This window comes from Papilio machaon, chromosome 16, assembly GCF_912999745.1.
Source record: "Papilio machaon chromosome 16, ilPapMach1.1, whole genome shotgun sequence".
In the NCBI taxonomy this organism is placed as follows: Eukaryota; Metazoa; Arthropoda; class Insecta; order Lepidoptera; family Papilionidae; genus Papilio; species Papilio machaon.
Window position 1 is genome coordinate 6,851,707 of NC_060001.1, and position 27,627 is coordinate 6,879,333.

Consider the following 27,627-nt stretch of genomic DNA (forward strand, 5'->3'; position numbering starts at 1 on the left):
GGATGGAGTCACGGGTGACAGCTAGTAATTCAATATGTTATGTACTTTAAGGAAGAACTTCAATATCCGTGTCGTCTTTTGGTACCGTGACCCGAAACTGACTTAACTGTAGATAGGTAATACTCACCTCCCCACGGCGGACCACGTGTGTGACTCACACGAGACTCACCTGAGATACAACGATGTTACTTGTCTATATGTGTCTCATATAAAGTATTGGTATATTACTTCAAAAGAAATACAGAATTAATAATCTTACGTATATTATAAACTAGCTTTTACCTGCGACTTCGTCCGCGTGGAATAAAAAATAGAAAACGGGGTAAAAATTATCCTATGTCCTATTCCTGGTTCTAAGCTACCTGCCCACAAATTTTCAGTCAAATCGATTCAGCCGTTCTTGAGTTATAAATAGTGTAACTAACACGACTTTCTTTTATATATACGAGTATATAGATGCGAATGTTTGGATGGATGGATGGATGTTTGTTTGAAGGTATCTCCGGAACGGCTCAACAGATCTTGATGAAATTTGGTATAGATATAGAGAATGTCTGGAAGAACAATGCTGTTAATAAAGTTTTGTTTTAATTCCACAACAACAAGCGGACGGAGTCGCGGACGGAGTCGCGGACGGAGTCGCGGGCGACAGTTAGTTTACATTACATACTAAGTGTAGTAAAATTTGGCTTTCCTATATATAGTTTGTAAAGACAATTTATTTTGAAAACGACAAACTACGTTATGACATTCGACATGTTAGGCTTATGTATGTAGAGGGATTGGGCTTTCATTATCACAAAAAAGACATGACACTATTTAAATTCTGGTTAATTAAACTTCAAAAACAAGAATAAGTATGTTATCACATCATTGGAAGTAAAGTAAGCCAACAATTAGTTAAATAAATTTACAAGGCATACTTTACGATAAAAAAGACACACAGTCACTAATTTGTATTAACATACTAGCTTTTACCCGCGACTCCGTCCGCGCGGAATAAACAATAGAAAACGGGGTAAAAATTATCCTATGTCCGTTTCCTAGTTCTAAGCTACCTGCCCACAAATTTTCAGTTAAATCGATTCAGCCGTTCTTGAGTTATAAATAGTGTAACTAACACGACTTTCTTTTATATATATAGATAAAGTAAGAAAAGACGCCTCAATTATCAACTAACTGTTTATAAAACCGGTTCAAGTAAACGATAAGCACATCCAGTAGAGTTATATCCGTGTCAGTCGTAATACCAAAGAGAGCGTGTGCGCACGCTTGTCAGTCACTTGACAATATCGCGAGTAGAAGGACAACCAACGCGTCTGTGTGTATTTCGTCTACCGTTTAATACAGCCGTGTGTAGTGGGACAAAGGATATTCTTGCTAATGAACGCACTCCAGTGGTTCGGAAAGACAAGTTCGGTTTACGTGGAGATTGCCCTACGAAAGAAGACAGCAATATAAGAAGTTGAAGTATCCTACATGCTCTAGAACCGTGTGTATTTCTTTCGGGCTGTGTGTAGTCTAATAATTTGTGAGCGCCGTGTGTACGCTATGGGTGCGTTGGACTGTGTTAACGTAAGCAGGATAACGCCGACGGAAAGCACCGAAGTGTTTGCAGTAAATGGTTCTGAAACATCATTGGATAAGGCGGTGAGTTGTTTGGTTTATAATTAGTATAGGGGGCGCTGATTGTTAAGTGATGACTTGACCATAGATATGGTTTTGTTTGTCCTTTTTTTACCCGAAAGACCGGAGGTTTAAATGTTTTTGAATATCTTGTGTGTGCTGTAAATGTGTTCGCTCTTGTTGAATAGAAAAATGTAACGATTTTGAAATATTTGGTGTTACTCGATTTGTATTCCGCTAAGTTTTATGGTACTAGCTGTCACCTGCGATTCCGTCCGCGCGGAATTCAAAAATAACTTAGTAAGTACACACAGGCGTACTTCAGACTACGTTCGTCATCTGTGTAAAATTTCATTAAGATCCGTTGAACTGTTCCGGACATACCTTCAAACAAACATCCATCTAAACTTTCGCATTTATAACATTAGTAAGATAGTTCATAAATAAAAATTTGCAGTGTTTGAAAACTTGTACAAAAAAAGAGTTTTACATGGCCTTTGGCATTAAAATACAATATCAGAAAACACAGCGTCACATGCGTTACAAGAACAGCGTCATCATGGTTCACATTTGCAATGTAACATGATATACTTACTACAAATAATATTCAGAAATGATAATCATATCAAGAAGCAAGATAGTCTTTTCAATATTGACTCAACTGATATCGGCAATCTTAGAACTCAAAGTGACAGTCGCTAGAGTATTATAAATAACAATAACATAACTCACGCCCGTAACCCAAGTGGATAGGCAGACCACGGACATGAATATGGCGCGGTCCTGACACACCTCTCTTGCTTCGTCTACATCAGGGTTTTCCAAAGGGGTCGATATCAAAACCCTGGGGCCGATATTGAACTTAAAGCATTCCTAATTCTCACTCTGTCTTCTTCTATTGACCTAAGTCACAATGAAAAATAATAATTGATCTTAAAAGTAGGTAATTTGGCCGTGGGGGGTCTGAGGTAACAGTTCATTTTGGAAAGGGGTCACTTGTCCAAAATAGTTCGACCTGGTCTACATTCATACATCTACGCATACATGCACGTTTTTTTCGGGTATAATTACTAGATTTTTATAATATAACGATTTCAATAAATTATAAATTTCCGATACATGTCAAGACATCAATGATTTTTACAATTTCCAATGTGATTATTATGAGAATATTAAATTGTAAAATTTCTAATTTGACAATCGATCCGTAACATAACGTTTGTATAGTGTTTACTAGTTTCCTGTTTATTTCAGTCGGATGTACTACTATCTCTATTATGACGCATAATATGTTGAGTTTGCGATATACATTTTCTTGTATTCTTAAAATAGACCAAGATAGTTTTTAACACTTTGAGCGCCAGGTTGCTTAATGTCTCCCAGGACGCCATCCGGGCGCCCTTTTCGACCCGGTGCTGAGGCGCCTGCACCTTTTGTACTCCTTTGGTTAAGACGATAAATAACTTAATCTTATCACTGATTACAACTGTTAAATATTATAAAAACTGTTTGCACGGCTTGTGTGAAATGTTATTCTAGCCCTAGGTATTCGAATCACATTTAGATACACACTTAGTAACCAACAACTATTATTGAGGGTGTCTGAGGCTAAAATCGTCATTTATATTGTTAATTCTGTTTTGTCATAGATGACAGGAATGACGATATGATTTTTACAAAGATATTGGTCTCAGAATCCCACGGTTAGTGTGGTATTCAGGACAGCCGCGCTAAGTGTTGTTTCATAGTTACTAAGATTATTAATTTACAATTCTCTCAATAAATGTAGCTTAAGGAACTTTAAGATAGACAGATGTACTGCAAGAAATCATCAGATCAGCGTCATAGAGTAAGTAACAGTCTTTTAGACTTTTACTCTATGACATTATATTATGATGTCATAGAGTAAGTTACGATAGAAAAAACAAGTACTTAATAAGTAGTTGTTATTTTAATTGTAACTTTTTCTAATTTCTTCTGACTTACTCTTCAAACGACATTCCTTGTAAATTAAATAAAAATAATAGAACTTTTCAGTGGTGGAACTTTGTCCCAGTAACATGTATTGAATCATACACAAAAATAGATACGGTACGTAAATAAAGTACGATTTAATCCGTTCTATAAACATTTTTTTATTATCAAGATTTTGATACTGTTCGTGAAATGTTTTTCCATTTTGTTGTATAATCATGTTCTCGATTTCTGTTATGACTCACATTCTCTCGTTCCAATGTTTTGGAATTCGACAATTTCACCAAACAACCTTGAAAGAATAAGGAAAACTGTAACCGTACTTTGATATATTCATTACTAGCTTTTGCCCGCGACTCCGTCCGCGCGGAATAAAAAATAGACAACGGGGCAAAAATTATCCTATGTCCTTTACCTGGTTCTAAGCTACCTGCCCACCAATTTTCAGTCAAATCGATTCAGCCGTTCTTGAGTTATAAATAGTGTAACTAACACGACTTTCTTTTATATATATATAGAAGATGTCTTAAAACGTTAAAATGTAATTTTGCACTCTGTTCAAATACATCATGAAATGATCATGAATAATTACTAAGTTAAATTTCAATTAGTGCAGAATAATAATTAGGCTATAAGATGCCCGCATGTAGCGCCAGGCGTCCGGATAAAGCCGGACATAGGTAGGCTTTTTGATTACATTTCCCAAACGAGAGTGTTCCTTTTAATACTGAGACAAAATCCTAAATAATATAGGGTGTCCGACCTTTCTACCCAAATGTCCGGCCAAACTGGCTGGTCTGTCCGGCTATTAAGTTTGGCGACCTGGCAACCCTACCCGCATGGATCTACCTTACCGTCAAAGTCCCGTCAAAATCAGCTCAGTAGTTTCGAAGACTATACGAAACATACGCGTACTAGCGAAGAAACATTTTTTTTTTTTTGTTATAAATAAATTATGTTTGCGAAATATTACATTTATTCTTTTCGATATTACATAAAGACACTCCAATTTTATTATTAGGAAAAATATTAAGTAATTTATATAATGAAATTAAGCTAATTACAATAATGATTTAAATTTACAACCAATGTGTAATATCATTGATTAAGTTAATGCACAGATTGTCATTAAGTTAATCACTTTGTTGTATATAAAAAATAAACGTATAAATTATATTTAAGTTACAAGTTTTTAACAATGGTCGATACCAGCAAAACAATATCGACAGCACGAATGGGTCCTCTGGTGAAATACTACAACCACACAGAAGACAGGCGTGAAATGGAATTAATACCGCGTTCCGTCTAATGAGTGTAGTGAGGTTAAATTTAGTCCTGTTATAAGTGGATTTGACTAAGGACGGGACGCATAGGAAGAGTAAAAATTCTCTATAAGTGCAACGGAAGACCTGATTAAAGGTAGGCAACGCATCTGCAATTGCGGATGACTGTTGGCAGCGGTCGTCTCGTTATTTCGACTAATTAGGTGGCCGCATGTTCATTTTCCACATTATAATATAAAAAAAAGTTAAATGCACAAGTTTGTCATCGTGTGACAGTTATTTTTTAAAACCAAACTATCACTACTAATTATATTACTAACACTACTAATTATATGACTAAGGCATTGAAATAAGGGATTCCGCATTATAGTTAAATGTACACTAAGCGAGTTCCTCAGTGATCACTTAACGACTTGAATGTCTTGATAAGAGATCATTTATCTTTTCTGAAGTTTTATAAATTTAAACCGCACCTTTTCAAACATCAGTAGCAATAATACATACTTCGAAATGCAGTTAACATTCTTCGATAAGAATGTTGTGCTAACAAGAATATTTCGTTTGTCGTGTTCCTAGCACTCGTCTCATCTCTTACATTCCCTTTGAAAAAACCAGAGACAACTGTATGTGTCAATACAAGTGTCACAGCACTCGAAATTCACATTTCGAATGTCATTATTTAATCAGTAGTCCAGTAAGGCAAGGTCAACTGTATTATTTATATACGAAGACAAATATCATAGAGTCAATAAAGTTTAAGGTCAATGTTCCTTTGAACAGACCTTGAAAAATATAAAAAATTGTGACAAGTGTGACGAGTGCGAGTGTTATTCTTTGATAACTATTATTCTTTGACATTTTACTTTTCATATTGTAAAAGAGGTTTTATAATTTTATACAGTTCTTTTTGGTTTGTTAAAGGTTAGTTGCCATGGTTTTGTTAAGTCAGTGAAAGATTAATATATTATGCTTTTAGAAGAATGTACATTTGTTTAATTCGTAACAAATTGAACTTTAAAGTTTAATAACATATTTTTATAATATTGTAAAATATTAATTTAATATGATATCAAGAGGATTTTTAAAAGTAAATAAAATAAATTTAATTAAATTATTTGTTGAGCTTGCCTGTTAACAGCGCCATCTAGTATCGAATAGAATACAGTAGATAATAAACAGATGAAGTGTCAATTGACAATAAACATCGCACGCCGCGTCGTTACTCGTGCAATCTATTTAATTATAAAGCAGTAAATCTTTGTCCGTCATTATTATCAATAATTAATTAACAACAAAAGGGACTGTCAGAGTACTATTTATAGAAATTAAGATGATTGTATCAAACTACAGGCTTCGCAATTTTTTCATTATGTTTCATCGACGGAATATTGTTTGGTAAATAATTTATAACCTCAAAATTCAGACATGTTCCTATTCAAATGTACTCCCAAATCTATAATAATAAATATTGAGTTCATTAATTTGCTGATTTCATTCCAAAAATAGTGATTATTTTAGCTGTTTTATTTTTTATTTTTAATCTGTTGCACAGAATACAGACAGTTGCTGCATAAATGAAAACAAAGTTGACATAACAATGTTGGCGCGTATTTGATAAACAGAACAAAATGAGATATTGTGAAGTTTCTTAGAATGGCGATAGCACTTTTCATAGAAATATTTTTAATGAATTATAAAGTTATTTAATGATTGTTTAATTGAATGTGTCCGCAATGTGCGAGGATTTTTGCAAACAAAATTGGCTACATAAGCCACATGCGAGCACACCAACGTCAAAACCGGAGCTGAAGGCAGTCGCCGTGGCCGATATCGGCCGGGATTACATCATCATCATCAATTGAATGTATTTTTTGGATGAAACATGATTAAAATTAGTTTTTAAATCTACGAATGGTTCTTTACACTAGCTGTCACCCACGACTTCACCCGCGTAAATTTAAAAAAAAATAGTTTTTTAGTATCATATTTGTCTACCTGTAGCCACACTGTGGTCTACCTGTTTTTCCTAATTTCATCTCTTAAGCCGAGATATTATATCTGGTTTGGATTATTACTTATCTAATTAGGTTACTTTTTACAAAATACAGTCCTCTATCATAATCTGACCGATTCAGGTTTCCCAAAAATATACCCATGAATTGAGAATCTCCATTTGCAATCTTCTATGGCCATATGTCATAAGTCAGTTAACCTTTTCACAGCTGATAAATAACAATAAGTTAATTATGTGCAAAGCTAAATCTTATTTTAATGAAATTGTCTATTAACTCGTGATTTACTGTGGCTTGAGGTGTGATCGTACGATACGGCAATAGTTACTTGATGTAAGATTATCCTGACGCCATCTTGAATTATTGCACGCCAGTTGCAGGAAAGCTTTATACAAGATGGAAGAAGTACAACGATCCTTTGTATAATTAAAATCTTGTTAGCATAAAATTTAACAATCTTTCTAAGCTTTATTCTAAAACAAGTATGATTATATTGTACTAGACAAAAACTGATATACATCCAGATATAAATTTGAGGACGAAAAAATAGTACTATGTTATAGGCGATTGGCGCTTAAAATAGACAGGACATTTATTAATATTCATACTAAATTTAGCATTGCCAGACTAATAACTTGTAAAGTTTAGCATCCTTACTCCAACCAGTAGTAGTTATATCAGCGAAATGTATGGAATAAATCGTATACAATGATTGTTGTCGTGACGTGTTATGACAAAGGATATAAGAAGATAGCCTTTGCTCCCCGGCGATGGCTAGCGGCGGCTGTAAGGCGATTTATTGCACTTGATCATTTCATATTTATTACTCTTTGGCTCTGAAATATTAACTCATATTTATCCTCGTGTGGTCGACAATTACCTGATAAAATATTTATGAGTATATTAATAAACAATGTCATTTTATTAACAAGGACTTGGTTATTCAAGTTTTTGCTTTTTATCATGGGTTTCCGAAACCAAAATTGCCGTATAAAAACATATTATCACTGTTTTTTCAAAAATAACAATATTTTTTTAGAGATTTACTCTGTTAATAGAAATATACAGGATGGAGCTTCGGCTTGAAGATTTAAATTATTGTAAGAAAATAAAAAATTTAAACGTATATTTCGCAATATTTATGGTCGTGTCAAAATTAAATATCGAACAACTAAATGAAATGTATCTAAGTCAATGTAGTTATGATTCAAAAATGCCAGAAATTTAATGTCTGAAGAAATCTTGAGTAAGAATGTATTATGAAATGCATAGTAAACCTTTTTCCTATGGTTTATGAAATTCGAATAGTTATTAATTACAAGTTATTTTATATTTATAACTTATATATAAATTAAATGTTATATACATATTGTACATATTGTTGCGGCCTCGTGGTTGCATACAGCCTTTTTGGACATTTTTATAAAATGTTTTTCTTTTATTTGACATATTTCGTTTTGACGTTTTGTTTTATATCTTGTACGTTTTTACATCTTCTTGTATACATTTTATATTAAATGTAGTGAAAAATATATCGGTTTCTGCAACATTCACATATTGTTTACATCACGTACACTTAAAAACAGTACCAAAGACAAGTGTATATAAAATATACTTTAAAAGTAAATATAGACTCAAAATGTATATAACAAAATCCATTTTACATTGCATTTGACACATCATACATGATTCGTTTATTGACGTAAAAGGTACAGTACATAAAGGATTGGGGTTTTCCTTAATAATAATTTTATAAACTGTTAGAAATACATTCATTGTTTGACAACTGTTTAAACGGGATTGACGGATTTTAATTGATTAAAAAGTGTATTTTATAAATTAAAACTATAAGTTAGTGAAATGGTACAAACAACAGCAATACGTAATAGCTTGGAAACGTTTAGGAGAATGGCTTCAATACGTGTTCAGGTATTTTTTTGATATACTTTTTAAACTATGTAAGAAGTTTGAGTTCATATATAAATAAATATTTATTTTAACAATATAATTACGTAATTTTAATCAACTATTATAAGCTATTCTTCAAATCTCAAATAGTGTCAGATTGTTACAGATAAAACATAAGATTACTAACAGTTGACCGTCACTTAGTACACGAGGAATTAGAAAAATGTCCTTCTTTATATGAAATGGTGGCAAACGAGCTAACAGTCACCTGAATTCGCCAAAATAGCTTGCCCATGGACATCCGCAAATGCAGATGCGTTGCCTACCTTTAATCAATGAAGAAGGGGACGAACAGAAAGAGTATATTTCCCCTTCCTATGCGTCCCCTCCTCCGCGAAATCCACTTCCCGTTCCCATCCTTTTCTAATAAGAAAGGATTGTGAAGGGGGAGAGGACTTAAATTAGGCCTCCGTAGGCTTAGGCCGCTTAGGCTCACGCAAGCTATGTCACTCGGCAATAGTTTAGTTTCCCAACAGTGAAAGAATTTTTGATATCGGTTCAGGAATTTTTGATATAAATAAATATGACATTCGAAGTTCACAAAACTGTTACCCACAAGAGTGTAAAATAAAAACAGCGAATAGAGGATGAAAGTTTGTATGGAAAAATGTTTATGTGAATGTATTGTAAGTTTAATATGTTCTGTTGTAATATTACATAATTTTTAAGTAAAATAATTAGCCTTAGTCATTAAAAATGCTACCCGAAAATAGTACGTTACACGGACGAAGTCGCGGGCACAGCTAGTAACATATGAGTAATGTATTTACTTTAAATTGAAATTTGATAAGATATGATACCTTGTACTTTATCATTAAATATATAGGCGATTGCGAATTGATTTTCGTACATCAGTTGTATCGTAAATTCGTTGTAAACGAGTCGCGTGACGTGTTATAATGCAGTATACTACGTATGGAGCGGTCGGGGTATGTTTCTTAGAACAAATGCATTGGTAATCTATATATATAAAAGAAAGTTGTGTTAGTTACACTATTTATAACTCAAGAACGGCTGATTCGATTTGACTGAAAATTGGTGGGCAGGTAGCTTAGAACCAGAAAACGGACATAGTATAATTTTTACCCCGTTTTCTATTTTTTATTCCGCGCGGACGGAGTCGCGGGTAAAAGCTAGTATCTTATAAGAGATTGTGGTATCCTATTAGTAGACTTATACGTGACTGAAATGAACCATTTAATGTCGTGCTCAGTCATTGTGGCTATTAAGGGATTTCATAAAGATTTATTATTTAGCTGTCGCCCGCGATTCCGTCCGCGAGGGATTAAAAAAATACTTAATAAGTAGCCTATGTGTTCTTCCAGACTATATTCTACATCTGTGCCAAATTTCATCAAGTTCCGTTCAGTCGTTTCGGAGATACTTTCAAGCAAACATCCATCCATTTAAAAATTCGCATTTATAATATTAGTAAGATATAAACTAACCTCATTCCAAACCATTATTTACTTTGTTTTAACGAAGATTAGGTATGTCTTCTAGTATTATAAAAACACAGAATTTCAAAAATAAATCACATAAGTTTACAATAGACTTTATTAAACGACTAGTAATGCTGATAATATTTCGTAACATTACTTTTTAATTTTTTTTTATTAATGTGTCATGGTTAAAAAAACAAAGTGTTCCATCCATAGAAATATTGAAAAGAATTAAGTACAACTTAGATCGGCTTAAATTGTCTATGTATCAGATTAGAATAATGTCATTAGATTCCTTATAATTATTAAAAACTTTATACTTATCACTTAATTAACTTGTTTACAATACTAGACCTAGTTTAGTCGATTAGGTTTAACATAACTTAGTCGATTACCTTGCGAGCAATCATTGAAGATCTGCATACCTTCTGAAGCCCCTCCAGTAGACGATCGTGCAGTAATTTTACTAGTTATTTATCTTTTGAAATCCATTTAAACAATCGACTTACTAGCGCCTTGAACAAGTTGTTTAAGCGATGTCATTTTTTATGTATGACTAGGTTTTACCCACGACTTTGTTTGGGCGGAATTAAAAAAAAACTTACGAATTAGTGTATGTGTTCTTCCAGATTATGTTCTACATCTATAACAAATTTCATAAAGATATTTTAAGCCGTTTTGGAGATAACAACAAACATCCATCAATTTAAACTTTCGCATTTATATTAGTAAGATTTATCTTAATTGTCTTTACTCTTGTATTTTGACTTTTGTTCCTACAAAAACTATACATCTTTGCCTTCTATAAAAAAAAAAAACTATTGTAGTGTTGTAAAATGGAACAATTCATGTGATGTTTTTACCATCTCTTTGTAATAGGACTATCCTCAGAGGATTATACTGACCAACTTTGTCGTGTAAATTCGAAGAATATGTACTACATTTCTTGGAAAATAATATAACCCATTTAGCGTAGTACAAGTGTACTTACAAATCTGATTCATTTTACGTCACAATTGTTCACAGTTCGTAGTAAATTTAGTCGTAAGTGACTGCGTAATTTACGCTTTACTCTACTCGTACTATTCCATAGTACAATAATGTGACATCAATAGATTAAGCATTATAAAAACTAGGTTATAATATGTCTCATCTAAGAAATTCCTAAACCTATTCATTAAGTAGATTGAATTAAAAAAATAAAATGTATCCGTTGCTATCTTTTAATTCCCGCCTTTTTGTCTTACGCGCGTAAAGAAGCGTAACTGCAATATTAAAATATGATTGATATTAATTAAATCAAAATTGTCAATTACTAGCACTTGTGAGGTCTTATTATCTTATTAAATAAATCTTATTGTTATTTATTTATTTTATGACAAATAGCTTCGGACAATTGCATGAGGAAGTGTAGCTAAGAGTACTCTAACATCAATATGCCAAATGCCAACTATTTTTATCTAAGCTTTATTGAATTTTCTAACCGTGTATATATCAGATATTTCAATGTAATTTGTATAATTAATTCACCAGTGGAAATGTAAGTTAAAAACACTTATACAAGACGTATTCTTCTAGAAGAATAACCCTTCTAAGGAAAGTTAAAATTTAAATAATGTTTAATGTCTTCACATTCGATTGTTGGCATTTTGAATTTCTCAATCATTATTTCACTTCAAAATAAGATTTATTAAATAAACGTAGCCGTAGGGTGACCAAGATTCAACATTTTAACAGAAAAAAAAAATACAAAAATACAAATAATAAAGAATTTCTTCTTTTGGAAGAGTTTTTATGTTATTTTTCGTAGGATATATAATTAAAATAAGTTTTGTAGTGAGATAAGTAAAAGCGTTTAAGAAATATACACAAGTAACATTACATATTCTTGTTTATTTCAACTGCTGGAACTCGGATAATATAAAACTAAGTGACAATAGCCTAGGTCAATAGGTCGGAAATTCGGATCGCCGATCTTTTGGTGGTTAGTTCGAATCTGGTCATTGGACTATTGTAGTAAACCATGTCCTAGCACAAGCTTCGAGCTTATTTGGAATGGTTACAACAAATGTGTGCAAAAATATTATTGTTACTTTTCGATTATATTTGTAAAGTGTAACTGATGTGTAAAATTGTGTGTTAATCTAATAAATTATTATGATATTAAAAAAAAACATATCCAGCTCATTCTTCTTTAAAAACAAGAAATAAATAGGTATTTCTGCAATGCACAATCACGGTATATACATATACATTGTCCTCGTTTTCTAGTCTTAATAGGTAATACTAGTTTCAAGGGTCAACGGTCCTTGAAAATTTAGGCGGCGCGAGTAAAGGTCACAGTGAAGGGCAGGAGGCAAGGTCACCGTGACCTTGACGCTGAACCTCGATCGATTAAATTAACGAGCGAAGTTTCATTGCCTCGTAATAAAGTTAGAAAACCCTACGAAAGCTTTGTTACAGCAAACAATATTATCACTATAGGTCATAGTTGCGTTTTTATAAGCTTCATGACCACAGTTGTCAAGATATGACATTTGTGTAAAACCTAAAGTTTTTTTTTATTACATTCTGTTGTTATTAAGATGGCACGGCGGACTATAAATATACATATTTTTTTATATAACTGAAAAAGTATCGACTGTCAAAAATATTTTTCTGTTTCTTTTTTATGAAACATATTATCAATAATTGTTTTTTTTTTTTTCAGAGACGTGGCGATATTGAGTCGCAACTGCTGCACAGCCAGGCGAGCGGTAAGCGGCATAGTATCTGGTGGACTCTTGGAATAGACCTGCCCTTGTTACTATTAGGTAAGTAAAAACGACATCATAACTCACGCCCGTGACCCAGCGGGGCACGCAGAGATGGGATATTTGGTTCGGACCTAGCACATTCCTCTCGTCTATTCCAAAATCATAATATTTTATCTAGGCTTGCATGCTCGTCGGTTTTTTGACATATCTTGTTTTTTTGAACGTATGGTCACACATTCGTTTATAACTAACAACCTCAAACTTTTTTTAATTAAAAAATATAAAAAAAACTAAATGTATCTAAAATTACGAAATAAATTGACTACCAAAAATGGAAGCAAATCCATCGATGTGATGAAGGTTTAATCTTCTTTGTAATAGGATGGCTGTTATTATTTATATTTTTTATGTAAGGTAATTTAAACCCTGTAGATTTCAATTATAAGGTCTATATTCTAAGAGTCGAGTATGCAAAAGATTTAAAGTAAATCAATTTGATTATAATGGCTGAATGAACAAGTCATCACAAGCTGATGGGATTCTGTTATGATGCATATAAACCCACACAATAACGCCACCTAAATATAAAATAATATCCCACAATGCTTTATTATTTTTATCTCACAGACAAAATCTGGTTTGAAATAAATAAGAAACATTATTTTAAAAAATATATGTATATTTGGCTGAGCGTTTTCGTTTATCACCTTATTTTTTTTTAATTGACAAAAAAAGCGGGCACACGTGTTCGACAATGCGATCACATGTGGCAGAATGTACGCAATCGCTGCTGCGCTTTGGAACAGAAAAAAATAATAAAAAAAAACAACATGTCAACGACCGCCGCAGTAAATGTGTCAAACACCAAAATATAACATTTATTTTTATAATGAGGTGAAATAATTATAATATTAATAACCATAAAGATACTTTTTTATATATGTAAATAAAATTACTTTCGTAAATTAATTAATCGTTAATTAATTCTTAAAAAAAGGAGATAACTATTTAGCAATTAAATGGCCGAATGCTAGAACATACGACAGACAACGAAAATTTATTTTTCTATTTTTAATTTTTAAATTAAGAATGATATTAACCCAATGTTATTAATTTTAATTTTTTGTCTAATGGCGTGATAGGTTACAACTATATACGTGGGATGAAAATTAATGTTTAATTACGTATTCATTGCACAATAAGAAAAATCTATTAAAACACCGCCTTGTTCTTAATCATAATCCAAGAGCAATCTAATACGTCCATCGCTTATGTCACCGAACGTTTGTGAACTTTTTCTTTATTTATCTTGTCAAATGGTGTAATTAACTGACATCAAATAGTGAACGTAAATGACTATTCAAAATTTGAAATGTTTTAATAGCTTATAATATGACGAAGTAAAATCGTCAAATTATGAACTATTTAGCTTGCGTTATTTTTATGTTATGGTTTAAATAATACATTTGATAAGTCAATTATCAAAAACTTCTATAGGCAAATTTTGCTCACATTTAATAATTTGTCTAGTGAAATTATAAACTGACGAAGTACACAATTGTTCGGTGACACATACAATCTGTAGCATGAATCTCATTTTGAAAATTAATGAAGATATTAAGATACAAATCTAAGTTACCTTTGAATATTCTAAGTTAGATTTATATTATCGGAGTTTATTAATCTATATTCTTCGTGATCTTTTATACAAATGTTCTTAACAAAGACTAAGAATTATTGCTTTTAAGGCTTTTATTTCATTGCATTTGTTTGAAGGTTATTAAATTATTTTTGACGTTATTATATGACGTCATAAAAATTGTTTCGGATTTCTGGAATATATTTTATTACAGGAACAGTGTCACTTTAAATATGAGTTGATTTATTAAATTCAATTTATGATTTTATCTTCAATTGTTTCCTTATTATTACTTGAATACTATTGAAGCATTCATTCGTATGCATGATTTATAAAGTGTCATTGGTATGGCTAGCGCCATCTAGTGTCGAGTAGTAGAAACTACAAAAAAAGCAAAGCTGTGATGATTGTTTAAAAATTATTTTCAGGTGAACACTTAAGTCTGAAAAGTAAATATATTTCTAACATCAACGTATAAACGTAATAATTTCATAGTATTTAATGTAATATTTTGTTAAGATCTCACTTTTACGCTACTATCCTGATGAGGTACTTTTTTAATAAGCTTTTTGGTAACCACTGAAATTGATATGTTTCTGATTGCGATAAACAATTATACGAGTGATCGTATGGCAAACACATTGGTCCAATGTTCACACATTGGTGCAACGTATTGGGCCAACGTTGGTATACAACTGCGTAGTGTATACAAAGATCATTATTCAATTGCTAAAACGACAAACCATTAAAAATTTAAAATAAACTATTGCGTTGAATCATATTGATAATGTACTAAGCCAGTTAAAGACAAGTTAATAAAGGAATTAATAAAAAATTACGAACTTTCTTGGGCTTTTTTTAAGAATCCGACGAAACAATTATTGTTGTCTCCAAATTGTTGGAGTTTTTAAAATGTATAAAAAATAAAATGCTCTCTTTTATTATACAAGATAATAAAACATAATTCGTTTAATTTAATCAGAAGTAAAAATAAAACAGATTTAAAAAAGGCACCGTAATTATCCACTCTCCTTCCAAGTTCTTATTTAAAAAAAAAACAACATTTGACAATACTTAAAGTCTAAAGTATCATTGATAAAGATAAATTAAAAAAAAAGAAAATAATTCAAAATAACGAGCACTTATCCACAGTTTATTTGTCAGTTAAACGTGATATGGAAACCTTTTGCATTAGTAATGCTTGGGCTTATCGATTGGGATTACTGTGTAGTAACCATGACTTTGTAGGTTATGTTTTACTACTAAAGTTAATTATTGTTAGAACATATTTTTGTAATTCGATAACAATTAATACTTAATTAGTGAATTCTTTAGAGCCTTAGACCTTAGAAAAACCTTATAATTTATTGTACACAACTTTAAAATGTTTATATAATATAGATTCAATGAAATCCTTTGAAGATATTCAAAGACGTAGTCAACCAAAGTACTGAGCCAGCGTTTGCACCTAATTATCCTTACCTTAGTTAAGGCTCTAATCCTCGATAGGAACGTTTATGAACTGATAATATCTGCGACTATGTTACAAAACAATTCATTATTCAAAACAAAGATCTTGTGTACTTCAGTTAGTAATCCGTGGATCAGTTGCAGTTAAATCTGCAGTTGATTGGCTCAAAAGGGTTACGTAATAAGTTGTAGTGTTCACGTGGTTACTAACGTGGAACTCAACACGCCGGATGACAGGAGACAAGAGCTGTTACGTCATACCTAAAGCCATGTTTACATCTAGATATGTAGGGATTAGCTTTGTTAGTGAACAGATAATTCAAGTGAATCTGTAAGGTAATACAAAAATTAATATTCGTTAATTGAGACCAGAAATTCTCAGGTTAGGCATTCTGTAAGGTTTTTTACAAATAGACTGGAATCACAGGGAAAGGTTACATTGCTTTAGAATGGTTTCAACTCTTCTTGTACAAGAACCCAAAATGAAACAAAAACGGTCGGGTGGAATAGTCGTTTAATTAGCATTAGCCGCAACTACGTATAAACAATGAAATCAACCACTTACGTGAATTTATACCGTACAGCGCCATCTAGTGTCTTTAGAACAAAACATTTCATTAACAACTTTCGCGTTGTTGCGCTTGAACACTTCTTATTCGTGATCCCGATATTCACGGTTGCACAATTCGCGGCCAAGAAATTGTAGACAAATTTCCGGCTAAAATGATTGATAGCGTTTTTGGTATCTGCGTCAAATATCCAGAATGTAACGTCCGCGAATACGATTATTTAACTTTAAATGCAATGACAGAAAAGAAATCAGTATATGATTTGATGGGCGAAGTCGAAGTAGTTGCTAATCTTATATCTTATATATATAAAAGAAAGTCGTGTTAGTTACACTATTTATAACCCAAGATCGGTCGAACTGATTTAGCTAAAAATTGATGGGGAGGTAGCTTAGAACTAGGAGACGAACACAGGAACTTTTTTATCTTCTGTGCATTTTTTTTTTTGAGTCGCGGGTAAAAGCTCGTAAGAGATAAAACTAGGTTTAAAAAATTCTCTCCTGTTCATTATTAAATCGGAGAACAAACTATTATTGACAAGCATTTGTATTGTTCGTATCTTTAATCTGTAGTCTTCAAACAAAGTTTATGTAAACGAATCCTTGGACCAGCATCGATTATCACAGTAATTGAATAGATCGGAGCATCCCCAGGATACTCTTGATCAACTTCACTCGAAGGAATATTCGAGAAGGTCACTATTGTTATAGTAAAAGAAGTAGAGACATTAAGTTGCTTTGGTATTCTAAAATACCAGTAGTTATTTCGCAGCTAAAGGTTTTTTTTATATAAGAGAAGGGGGCAAACGAGCAGCGGGAACACCATGGTGTTCATCGACGCCCATAGTCATCTACAATACCAGAGGAATCGCAGATGCGTTGCCGGCCTTTGAGATGGTGATACGCTCGCGTCTTCAAGGACCCTAAGTCGTAGCTGTTTGGAAATGCCGCCGAAGACAAAGCTTTTAGAAACATTATAAAATAGAAATAAGAGTAAAGAGCACTAACCAAACTAGCGCGTATAAGTTTTCGATCGCCACTTAAATTGATATTGGATCGAAGTGAATTACTGATTTAACTATATTATTGCAAAGAAGAATGATTTGATTGTTCCGAAACTACTGAAATAGTTTCAGTAGTTTCGGAAGGCCAAATAGTTTGAACTATTCTTTTACTGTTGGAAAGCTACACTATCCCCGGGTAATAAGCCATAAATATTACTTGACTTTTTTAATTCCGCGCGGACAAAGTCACGGGCAACATCTACTACATTATAAAAAAGTAGCTGTCGCCCGCGACTCCGTCCGCGCGATGTTAAAAAAAAACTAAATGGGGGGGGGGGGGGTTATGAAAAATAGATGTTGGCCGATTCTCAGACCTACTGAATATGCTCACAAAATTTCATGAGAATCGGTCAAGCCGTTTCGGAGGAGTTCAAGTTTGAACCCCGTGACACGAGAATTTTATATATAAGAAGATCAGACGTATAAAACGGTCATTGCTCAATTGGAGAAGATATTCAGATTGTAACAAATAAATATATGTCAACATAATATATTATCTTCTTCGGCTTTTAAAACACAACATAATTTTTCTCAACAAACTAAACATAAATATAGTGAGATTTTCTGGACGGCGATTTAAACAATCACGAACGTCATGATTGACTTGTTGAGTTTAAGGTAGTTTTACACAGGGGAGAGAAAATTTAAAATAATGATAATCATAAAATATTACACGAAACAGTGATTTCTTTAAATATCAGAAGACCAATCATTGACTACTCCTCTGGATTAGGGCCTAATAGTCGTCTTGTTATTTATTAAAATCTATTTATAATGTATGTTAATTATTTCTTCTTAATTGCTCCTATAATAACGATGGAAACTAAATTTATTTATTCCATTATATTCAATGTAAGTGGTCCTTTGCGAAATCGATCTTCCTCGCCACTTATGCAATTGTCTCGTAACTCCCCCTCCCGCGTACTCCGCGTCCCTCCCCCCGACATCGGTCTGACATTGACTTTGAACTTAACCAGATCGCGGATGTGCCGGTTTGGACGATGTTGGCGATGGCTAAACAAATTGGCTAACGAGCGGGCGAGCGTTGCCCAATACGGCGCGGAAATGTTCTTTTGTCCCGATACCCAAAGAAGGGGGATTGGAGAAGACTGAATAATAGCTTAGCTTGTAGTATTTTTTATAACCCAACTCATTTATAAAGAAATAATTTTTAAATTCTCTGACTAGCGCTTGACTACGAGCCCACATACTGTGATATGATACAATAGTATGGTCTTATAATTTGTAAAATGACCTATTATTGAGAGCACCTAAGCCATGTCTGGTCAGAAATACTGACGCTAGCAACATATTCCCAGTACTTTGCACAAGGAAACATGAATTATGTTTCTAAATAAGTTTCTTAGGAACTCCACTATTAGTTTTAATATATTTAGAACGAATTTATTCCATCTGACCTTAGATTATTTCTTTTCAGTAATGATAATTCTTGCACTACAAGAGCTGGGTATGTTCCCGCAGCATAAAAGCGGTTTCTTCTGCAACGATCCCGCCCTCAGCTACACGTTCACAGGCGACACCGTATCTGCGACCGTTATTATGACATCTGTCTTCATCTCTCCATTTATACTGGTACGTTTTATAACATACTGTAAGGCCCTTCATACGTAAGGCAACTTCGAAACTAAGATTGCATGGTTGCAATGTGAGAATCACGTTGAGCGCGTTCCGTACAAAGTTGAATTGTCGTCGCGACTCGTCTACAGGCGTAGTGACTGCATATCAATTGTATAGAATCCGCCATTTTGAAAATTGAAGCGTCTTTTCTCACGACGATCTTGACCAGGCTGACTGTCTTTGGCGATGACATATAAAAATGTCGGCGACTCGCGCTTTGTATCAATCTCTATGACATAGTATTGAGTAAATCGTTTAGCGACTCAAACTCTCGTATATCGAAAACTTACGTTGCTTTGTGTACGAAGGGCCTTATAGTGGTAAGTTTTAATTCTGATAAGTCAGTACTTTACGTTACGATCTGTTATTTTGTACTGCTTAAAGTCAATCTCAAGTAACCAGAAGTATGTTTATGTTTTCTTCGCCCCTTTTATGAGGTCTTGGTACTTCACTGCTTTAATCCTTCTTATTAGCACTCATCTTTTTCTGGAAATTTTCGGATTAATGTTAAAAAAAAAGTTTAAGTAAAATCCGTAGTAAATTAAATAAACCAAGCGTTATATTATTTTCTTTTCAGATATGGGTAACAGAGCTAATATTGTTAGACTCGCAGCTAACAATATGTCAGAAGATGAAACATTCAGTTAAGCAGACACTCTTGATGTATCGTAACTACGGTTATGGCTTGGTCTTTAATATCGTAGTAGTTGAGGTCATGAAAGGTATCACAGGGAATCCTAGACCGACCTTCTTTGATATATGCGAGCCTGATACCGCCAAGACTTGTAATGGGTAAGTTAAATACAAAGCAATTATCGATAGACTACCAAAAATATACTTAAATTTATTAATTTGTAGTAGGTGTATTTACTATAACTAGATATGAACCAAATAAACAGAGCGAATTAAATAAAACCGTTTAAAAATAGTTTTTATAATATTATAGGATTGACTTGTTAGTGACCTTTAAGTTACCTACTTTGTATAGAAAAGACACAACGTAGTGTTAGAGAAAAAACCGACATTGTGCCGGTGTATCGGCGCAACACTAGATCTACAAAGATATTAACGTTTATGTCCCCTCACTACATCTGACAGTTTGGTAACAAAAGCGCGCCATTCGCTCCAAATGTTTTTAACAATTATTGTCTAAAAATAGCATGATTACAAAACCACTTTTTGTAACTTGTATTTTTCATTTTATAAATTAATTTAACACAATTTATTTCGCCAACTTGACACAATACGTTAATAGATTGTCAGCATTAATTTCCTCGGGTGAAATACTTTAGGTTATATTGCCCTCTTTCTTGGTCTCTTGGATATAATAGAGATAGCAGTATGTTTTTTGGACAAGTGTCGATAGTAGAAACGGTTATAACAACTATAGTAAAACATTTTCTCACACTCAAGTAGCGTTGCCAGGCGTCCGGATAAAGCCAGACATAGGTAGGCTTTTTGATCGCGTGTTCGGCCAAAATAAACGGTTTTACAGCTTTTGTTAGGCTTTTTACATTTCCTAAACCTGTGTACCTATTAATACTGTGAAAAAATCCTAAATAATATAGGGTGTCTTTCTACCCAAATGTCCGGCCAAACTGGCTGGCTGGTCTGTCCGGCTAGTAGGTTTGGCGATCTGGCAACCCTACACTCAAGTCGTTTTAAATTTCTCGGTAAACAAACTTTATGTCAAGTAGAGAGTTAACACCGTATCGATTTCGACTCGAGTGTCATAACAATTAATCGATACCGAACGATAATATTTTAACGCTTTCACCGAATTGTTTAAAACATCTACTCGATTTAATAATCGATTTGAATTCGGATACTTTCAATTATTTATTACTTTATGCTCGCGTAATTTAATAATGATTACGTTGTTAATAAAGGTTATTATTAATATAATATAATTGTTGGTTATTGAATCACGTATCTGTGGTTTGATTGTTTCAAATCCCAGTGGATTTCCATCCACATATTTTTTTTTAAATAAACAACGTGACAATGAAGTTAAAAGTCACCTTGCAACACGTAATACTAAGTAAAATTGTTGCCTTGCATTTGTTGATGTTATGAATTTTTATATACAAAAGTTTGCAATTAGAAGTATTTCATACGTTAGGAATAAGAATTCAGATGTGATGGCTGATAGAAATGTATTAAGAGTACAGCGTATGCCGATACTACGGTACAACAACGATGAATCACTTATCATGTCAAGATAGACTACGATGGTTAGGCGAAAAAAAAAAATGTTTTCAACGAATGAGTACTTCAAAGCTAACAATTCACTTTATAAATCAAACGTAATTCAGTAATAGCTGGCTATAATAAAATATAGCAGTCGCCTGCAGCTTCACGCGGAATAAGAGAAAAACGTAGCCTATAATATGCCCGCGTGCACAGCTACCTTCACATCAAAGTCTCGTCGAAATCTGTCCCGTTGTTCCGAGATTACATACAGACACTCATTTTTTTAATATGTAAAAATGTATAAATGATTGTGTTTTTCAGGTCAGAATACGTGAGCACATTTGAGTGTACATCAACCAGGTACTCCGCGTGGTATCAGATGGACTCCTACCACAGCTTCCCCTCGGGACACACCTCGCTTTCCATCTACTGCGGACTGTTCATGGCGGTAAATATTAACTTATGCTAGTAAAAGACACGTGCCTGGCCAATAAAAGTAATGCTTTGATAGTCAGAATCATGCTCAACCAGAGTTACGCCCAGTTAGTCAGAAGTGCTCAATCCAGGTCTCAGAAATCGTGTGATCTTCAAAAGAAACTAATTTCCTTTCTAGTTCTACCAAATATAACTAGCTAGAATTTAAAGATTCATCTCAGAGATTCATGTATTTAAAAAAAAACATACTCTATGGTCATAGCAATAAAGGCCAATTTTCTGTCTCTAGTGGTATTTACAACAACGTGCGTTCGACTGGCGTCACCGCAGCGTTTTGGCAGTGCCTGTGCTGCAACTGATGTGCCTCACCTACGCCGCCGTCTGCTCGCTCACCAGGATCACTGACCGAAGACATCATTGGTGGGATGTGCTCACCGGCGCTGTTATTGGAGTTATATGTGTCTTCTACACTGTGAGTACAAGAAAATTTTAATCGAAACATGACCAAAGCTTGTGGTAAAGCTTAACACATTCAGTGCTGCCGACTTGTTTAGAGGGTTTAATTTAATTTTAAAAAAAATAACAGTAACGGCGTTAGGGTAGAGCCAAGTGGGGTGACCGCTTAGGGCGCCGGGCCTAAGATCGGATGTAAAAGGGCGCCTGAAGTGCCCCCTAAGATTAGATTTTTGGAACATTTCCTCGACACCAAAAACAATGGGCGCCGCAAAACACTCGACCAGGGCGCCGGAAATACTAAAACCGGCCCTGTATGATAAATATAATCCCTTAGCTCGCTTCATTTGTGACGTTTTAGAAACAAATCAAAAACATAGCCGGTTTCACTTTATATCGGAACCAATATCATACGAAATGATACTGCAAAATAATGTCTACCGTTTAAATAAATAATTTTAAAATTAAATGTATTTACATGATAAAGCGATAACATATAACATTTTCTTTTTCTTTATTCAGGTACTCGTCCTTTGCAAAAACTTTTCTGATTTAAAAGAACAGAAAATAGAGAAAAGAATTGTAACTCCTGTACAGTCTAACAGAACTTCGATATACGACACCAGGCTGCAGGGACCTCTCACTTAAATAATTTTAACTTAGATTATTTAAAGATAACTTGGAACTTAGAATCAATTACTATTTGTAATTAATATTTATGTGGAAATGCAATACAATTTAATGATCACAAGACATGTGTATGTAACAATTAAATGCCTCGTTAAAGTGTATGAGTGAAAGTGTATGATATAAGTGATGTAGTTATTTTTAAGTTGACAATAACAGACAGAACTACGTACAGACTGCAAAAAACTTGGTAATGCAACCTATATCTACCATAATGTTACACAAAAGGTAAGAAAAAATGTTTTTTTTTATCAATTTATGTAAAACTTTTGTCGTCTCTTGTCTTAATGTCGCATATGATGCGCAAGTCACTTAGCAACTAAAATCGCCCGGTTTTGAATATTGACGTAGCCTTGTGTACGAAGGGCTTTAAAGTTTGTTAATGTAATGTAAATTTTTAACAAACATGTTATTTTTTTTACAACGAGAAGACATTTAGTTATAAACAGTATTATAATATTCATAAGTTGTAAAATATGTAAATATATCTTGTTAAATGTATATTTTTGTAAACAATTATTGAAACAATAAACAAAAAATATAATTTTGCATTTTTATTACAAGATCCAAAGATTTTCTACATAAATCTTTAATAGAAATGTGTTTATTTAACTATTTGACAGAGAAGGAAAATGTTTTTCGTGTGTATGTATGTTATTACTTATGTATGTGGGTTTGTATGTATGTAAATACCGTTGTGACGGTTTGGAACTTAAACTACTGAACCTTTTTTCCAAATGACGTGTCATTCGAAGCGTATTTTTCCTCTGAGTGTCACAGTCAGACTGGTTTTTTTTTAAATATTTAATAGTGTTAATAAGAAATATGGTGAATATAATATAACAAAGCATATTTACGTTCAATCATAGTACAATTTAAAGGCCCTTAGACGTGCTAGTAATAGAACGTAATCTGTAGTTATTGCCCAACGCGCACTCGTAGTCCCATTATGTGTGATTACCGAAATAAGGATGTTCAGGGATCGATTCTCGTGTGATGCAACGCTTTTGTACCACAACGATGATTTATACAGACCAATTTGAAGACACTGCAAGGATATGACGTTGATTGTGATCTTGAATGATCTGAGATCGTATTTTTAGTTAGTTTAACAGTGGAAGAGCCCGCGACATTATCTGCCGAACAACGCTGCTGTTGTCTATAAAGTAACTTAATTAACTTATCGCTGTTTTTTACATAAAGAATGAAAGGGATACATTATGTATATAAAGTGTTACAGAGTGAAGTTATAAGATGATCTAGTAATTCATGTAATTGTCTATTAGATTTATTTGCCATTTGTTAAATGAGTCATGTAAAGTTGAAACGATTGACACCGCTTGCAATCTGATAGAACGAACAATGAAGTTAAAAGGTCATTGTTTATCTTTTATTGTGGAGTTGCCATGAACTGGACGCTTTCTGGAATACTCCTTTGTCTTAACTACGAACAGAAATATCAATATTATTTTTATCGTACCATTTTAATTATGTTAATAACTTAAAAATAGGGCGAATGGTTTATTAACCACTAATTAGTAGACAGATTGATATATTTTTAGGAGGTTTGATTATGTTGGTGATGTCGCTCAGGGCGGTCAAGTTCTAACGTGCCGGCCATAATAAATCACGGTGATCCATACAGGGCCGGTTTTAGCTTTTCTGGAGCCCTTGCGAGATTTTTGCGCCCCCCCCCCCCTTTATATTAGGTATGTCAGGGGGTGCCACAGGTCGTCCTGTCTATCCGAATCTGGCGCCCTCTTATGCCCGGCGCCCTGGGCGGTCGACCCATCTCGTCCTACCTTAACGCCGCTACTAACCCATATTTTGTATAACGTTATAAATGAAATAGTCAATCAGTTCTTTTGGTAAAACTGTTCCGTATGGCACTATCAAACATATATACATGGTTGAAACTTAAAGTTATCAAGATAATTTAAAGTAAATTTATTATTAACTAGCTTTTACCCGCGACTCCGATCGCGCGGAATAAAAACTAGAGAATGGGGTAAAAATTATCCTATGTCCGTTTCCTGGTTCTAAGCTACCTGCCCACCAATTTTCAGTCAAATAGATTCAGCCGTTCTTGAGTTATAAATAGTGTAACTAACACGACTTTCTTTTATATATATAGATAAGATATCACGAACATTTGCGATAAAGTCATCGACAAAATGTATAAAAATTTGTATGTATACAAAGCTAATAAATACTAACGTTGTCGATGACGTAACGAATACTTACTTGAAATTTTTCATGGTCAGCTCTCTGAAATTTAACTTTAATAATCTTTATATCAAGACTAGCTGTCGCCCGCGGTGTCGTCCGCGTGAAATTAAAGATTTCAGTCAGAACATAAAGCGCTATTTCAGTTTAATTGTTCTGCAACTTGATAACTAACTTCCATTTATTAAATATTTTTTCATTTATGATATTTATAAAGATGGCCGCCCTACACGGAATGTTCCAAATCTTTGTAGCGCCGTCATCTGTTATCGAACTGTGTCAGTAGACACGCGCCAAAAATAGACCATGCGGTAATTAGAGCTACAAACGTGTATTACAAAATCACACTAATAGTTAATATGTACTTAAGTTAGGATTAAAAACGGCTTCTTAACACCAGCTTATGATAAGCTATGCTACTAGTAGTTAGAAATAATGTACTTTTAGTACGAAAGTAAACTTATGTTTTTTCTATTTTACGTTTTATTACCGCGGGTTTCAGAGATCTACTAGATCTCTGTATAAAACATATCGTCATTCCTGTTATTTTTTTTTTAAAACGGGGATTTTGATCTAAGAAACCTACGGTTAATCATGTTAACTATTTTTTCTCGTCATTCCTGTTATTTTTTTTTTAAAACGGGGATTTTGATCTAAGAAACCTACGGTTAATCATGTTAACTATTTTTTCTATAATTTAATACTATCAGTTTTGAATTCTTATTATAATCTCTTTTGTAGTAATTGAGACTCCAATTCTGCTTATGAAAATGTATGATAAAGGTCACAATGTAGTACTAAAAAAAGCCTATCCAATTTCAAGCAAAGCAACTTCAGAAAAACATTATTTCCCCTTCAAGTATAGGTGTGCTTGTAATAAAGGTGATATTCGTGTGTATTCGTGTCGCACATTAGTCGACGTGTCATGACATCCCCTGATAGGTTTATTATGATTTATCGGCATTTTTCTCGTCCCTCCGAGCGATTGTGTTGAGTGAATCAAGTAATAGCTCGCATACACATTTATAAAATGTATCACGTTACAATGTATAATGCTGTTTTCTTTGTAATCGAAATATCATCGATATCGAACGATTTAAAAAACGTAATAGAAAAAAAAATTCGTGCTAGGCCCTCTGTAATTGAAGTTGGTTAGTGGTATTTTCTTTGACTGTACACATTAAGTAAAATACTCCATGTACAAAACATCGCATGAGTGAAAACCATATTCTTACTAATATTAGAAATGTGAATGTTTGGCTGTATGGATGTTTGTTTGAAGGTATCTCCACAACGGCTCAATGGATCTCGATGAAATTTGGCATAGATGTAGAACATAATCTAGAAGAACACATACTAATTAAGTTTTTTTTAGTTTCGCGCAGATGGAGTCGCGGGCGACAAGTAGTACATCATAATGGGCACCAATGTCGTTTAAAAATGCATTTTAATCGTAAACTGAATACGTGCAACACTTCAGGTAAATGACATTAACACGCATGGGGAAACCCTATGACTAAAAATAACATTTAATAAATGCAATTTTTTACCTTTAACTTGTTACAATGCGGTTTTCATTCAGGTGTGGTTTCTTTGATCAGAGTACATACTTACTAGATACTTTAGGCGACATAATAAGTATGATTCTAGTCATTATTGACTGGAAACAATAGCTTATGTACCATGGGTTTCTAAGACCAAAATCCAGGCATATTGTTATCTCTGTTTTGTCAAAGATAATGACTAGGATGAGGATATCTTTTATATTTTTATTTTCATTTCAGAAACCCACGGATAGTTTTAATTACACAAAGTACATTTAGATCTGACATAAACGGAATGCAAGCGGTCGCGATCGAGCTTCTAGCGCTGTGTTTCCCAAAGTGGGCGATAACGCCCCCTTGGGAGCGTTTGAAACTTAGGAGGGGGCGATAAGGGGCCCAAAAAATGGGGGGCATTAAAATTAATTAAAGTAATGAAATTATGGTTTTTAAGTTTTAGGGCTGAATAAAAATTAGGGGGCTCTGAAATATAAATGATTTTCAAAGGGGGCGGTGAAAGAAATAAGTTTGATAATCACTGTTCTAGCGATTGGTGGTCGCTATATACGGTTTGCACTTTGCAGTCTGCTAAAAAATCTTGCGGATAACACTTATGCTTGGAGCTGTTCTTTATGTCGGCCCTTACACCCAC

The 27,627-nt window shown here is 33.5% G+C and overlaps 1 protein-coding gene across 3 annotated transcripts; it reads left to right on the plus strand.

Annotated features, from left to right (window-relative positions):
• The first annotated feature begins 1,254 nt into the window (after nucleotides 1-1,254).
• LOC106716602 (phospholipid phosphatase 1) lies at nucleotides 1,255-23,304 on the plus strand. 3 transcript variants are annotated; one of them, XM_014510143.2, is made up of 7 exons: nucleotides 1,255-1,650; nucleotides 13,016-13,118; nucleotides 19,241-19,395; nucleotides 20,018-20,232; nucleotides 21,955-22,081; nucleotides 22,358-22,540; nucleotides 23,044-23,304. In XM_014510143.2, the coding sequence occupies exons 1-7, from the start codon at nucleotides 1,552-1,554 to the stop codon at nucleotides 23,167-23,169; spliced, it is 1,008 nt and encodes a 335-aa protein (XP_014365629.2). In that variant the 5' UTR covers nucleotides 1,255-1,551; the 3' UTR covers nucleotides 23,170-23,304. The 3 variants fall into 3 exon arrangements, with proteins under 3 accessions (XP_014365629.2, XP_045537495.1, XP_014365630.2); XM_045681539.1 differs by lacking the exon at nucleotides 1,255-1,650 and adding an exon at nucleotides 8,729-8,824; XM_014510144.2 differs by lacking the exon at nucleotides 1,255-1,650 and adding an exon at nucleotides 9,724-9,792.
• The last annotated feature ends 4,323 nt before the right edge of the window (nucleotides 23,305-27,627 follow it).

Excerpts from the sequence above, each read along its gene's own strand:
- LOC106716602 (XM_014510143.2), top strand. The coding sequence starts at position 1,552 with ATGGGTGCGTTGGACTGTGTTAACGTAAGCAGGATAACGCCGACGGAA. Across the intron at positions 20,233-21,954 it reads ACCGCCAAGACTTGTAATGG|GTCAGAATACGTGAGCACAT; the intron begins GTAAGTTAAATA and ends TGTGTTTTTCAG. Across the intron at positions 22,082-22,357 it reads ACTGCGGACTGTTCATGGCG|TGGTATTTACAACAACGTGC; the intron begins GTAAATATTAAC and ends TTCTGTCTCTAG.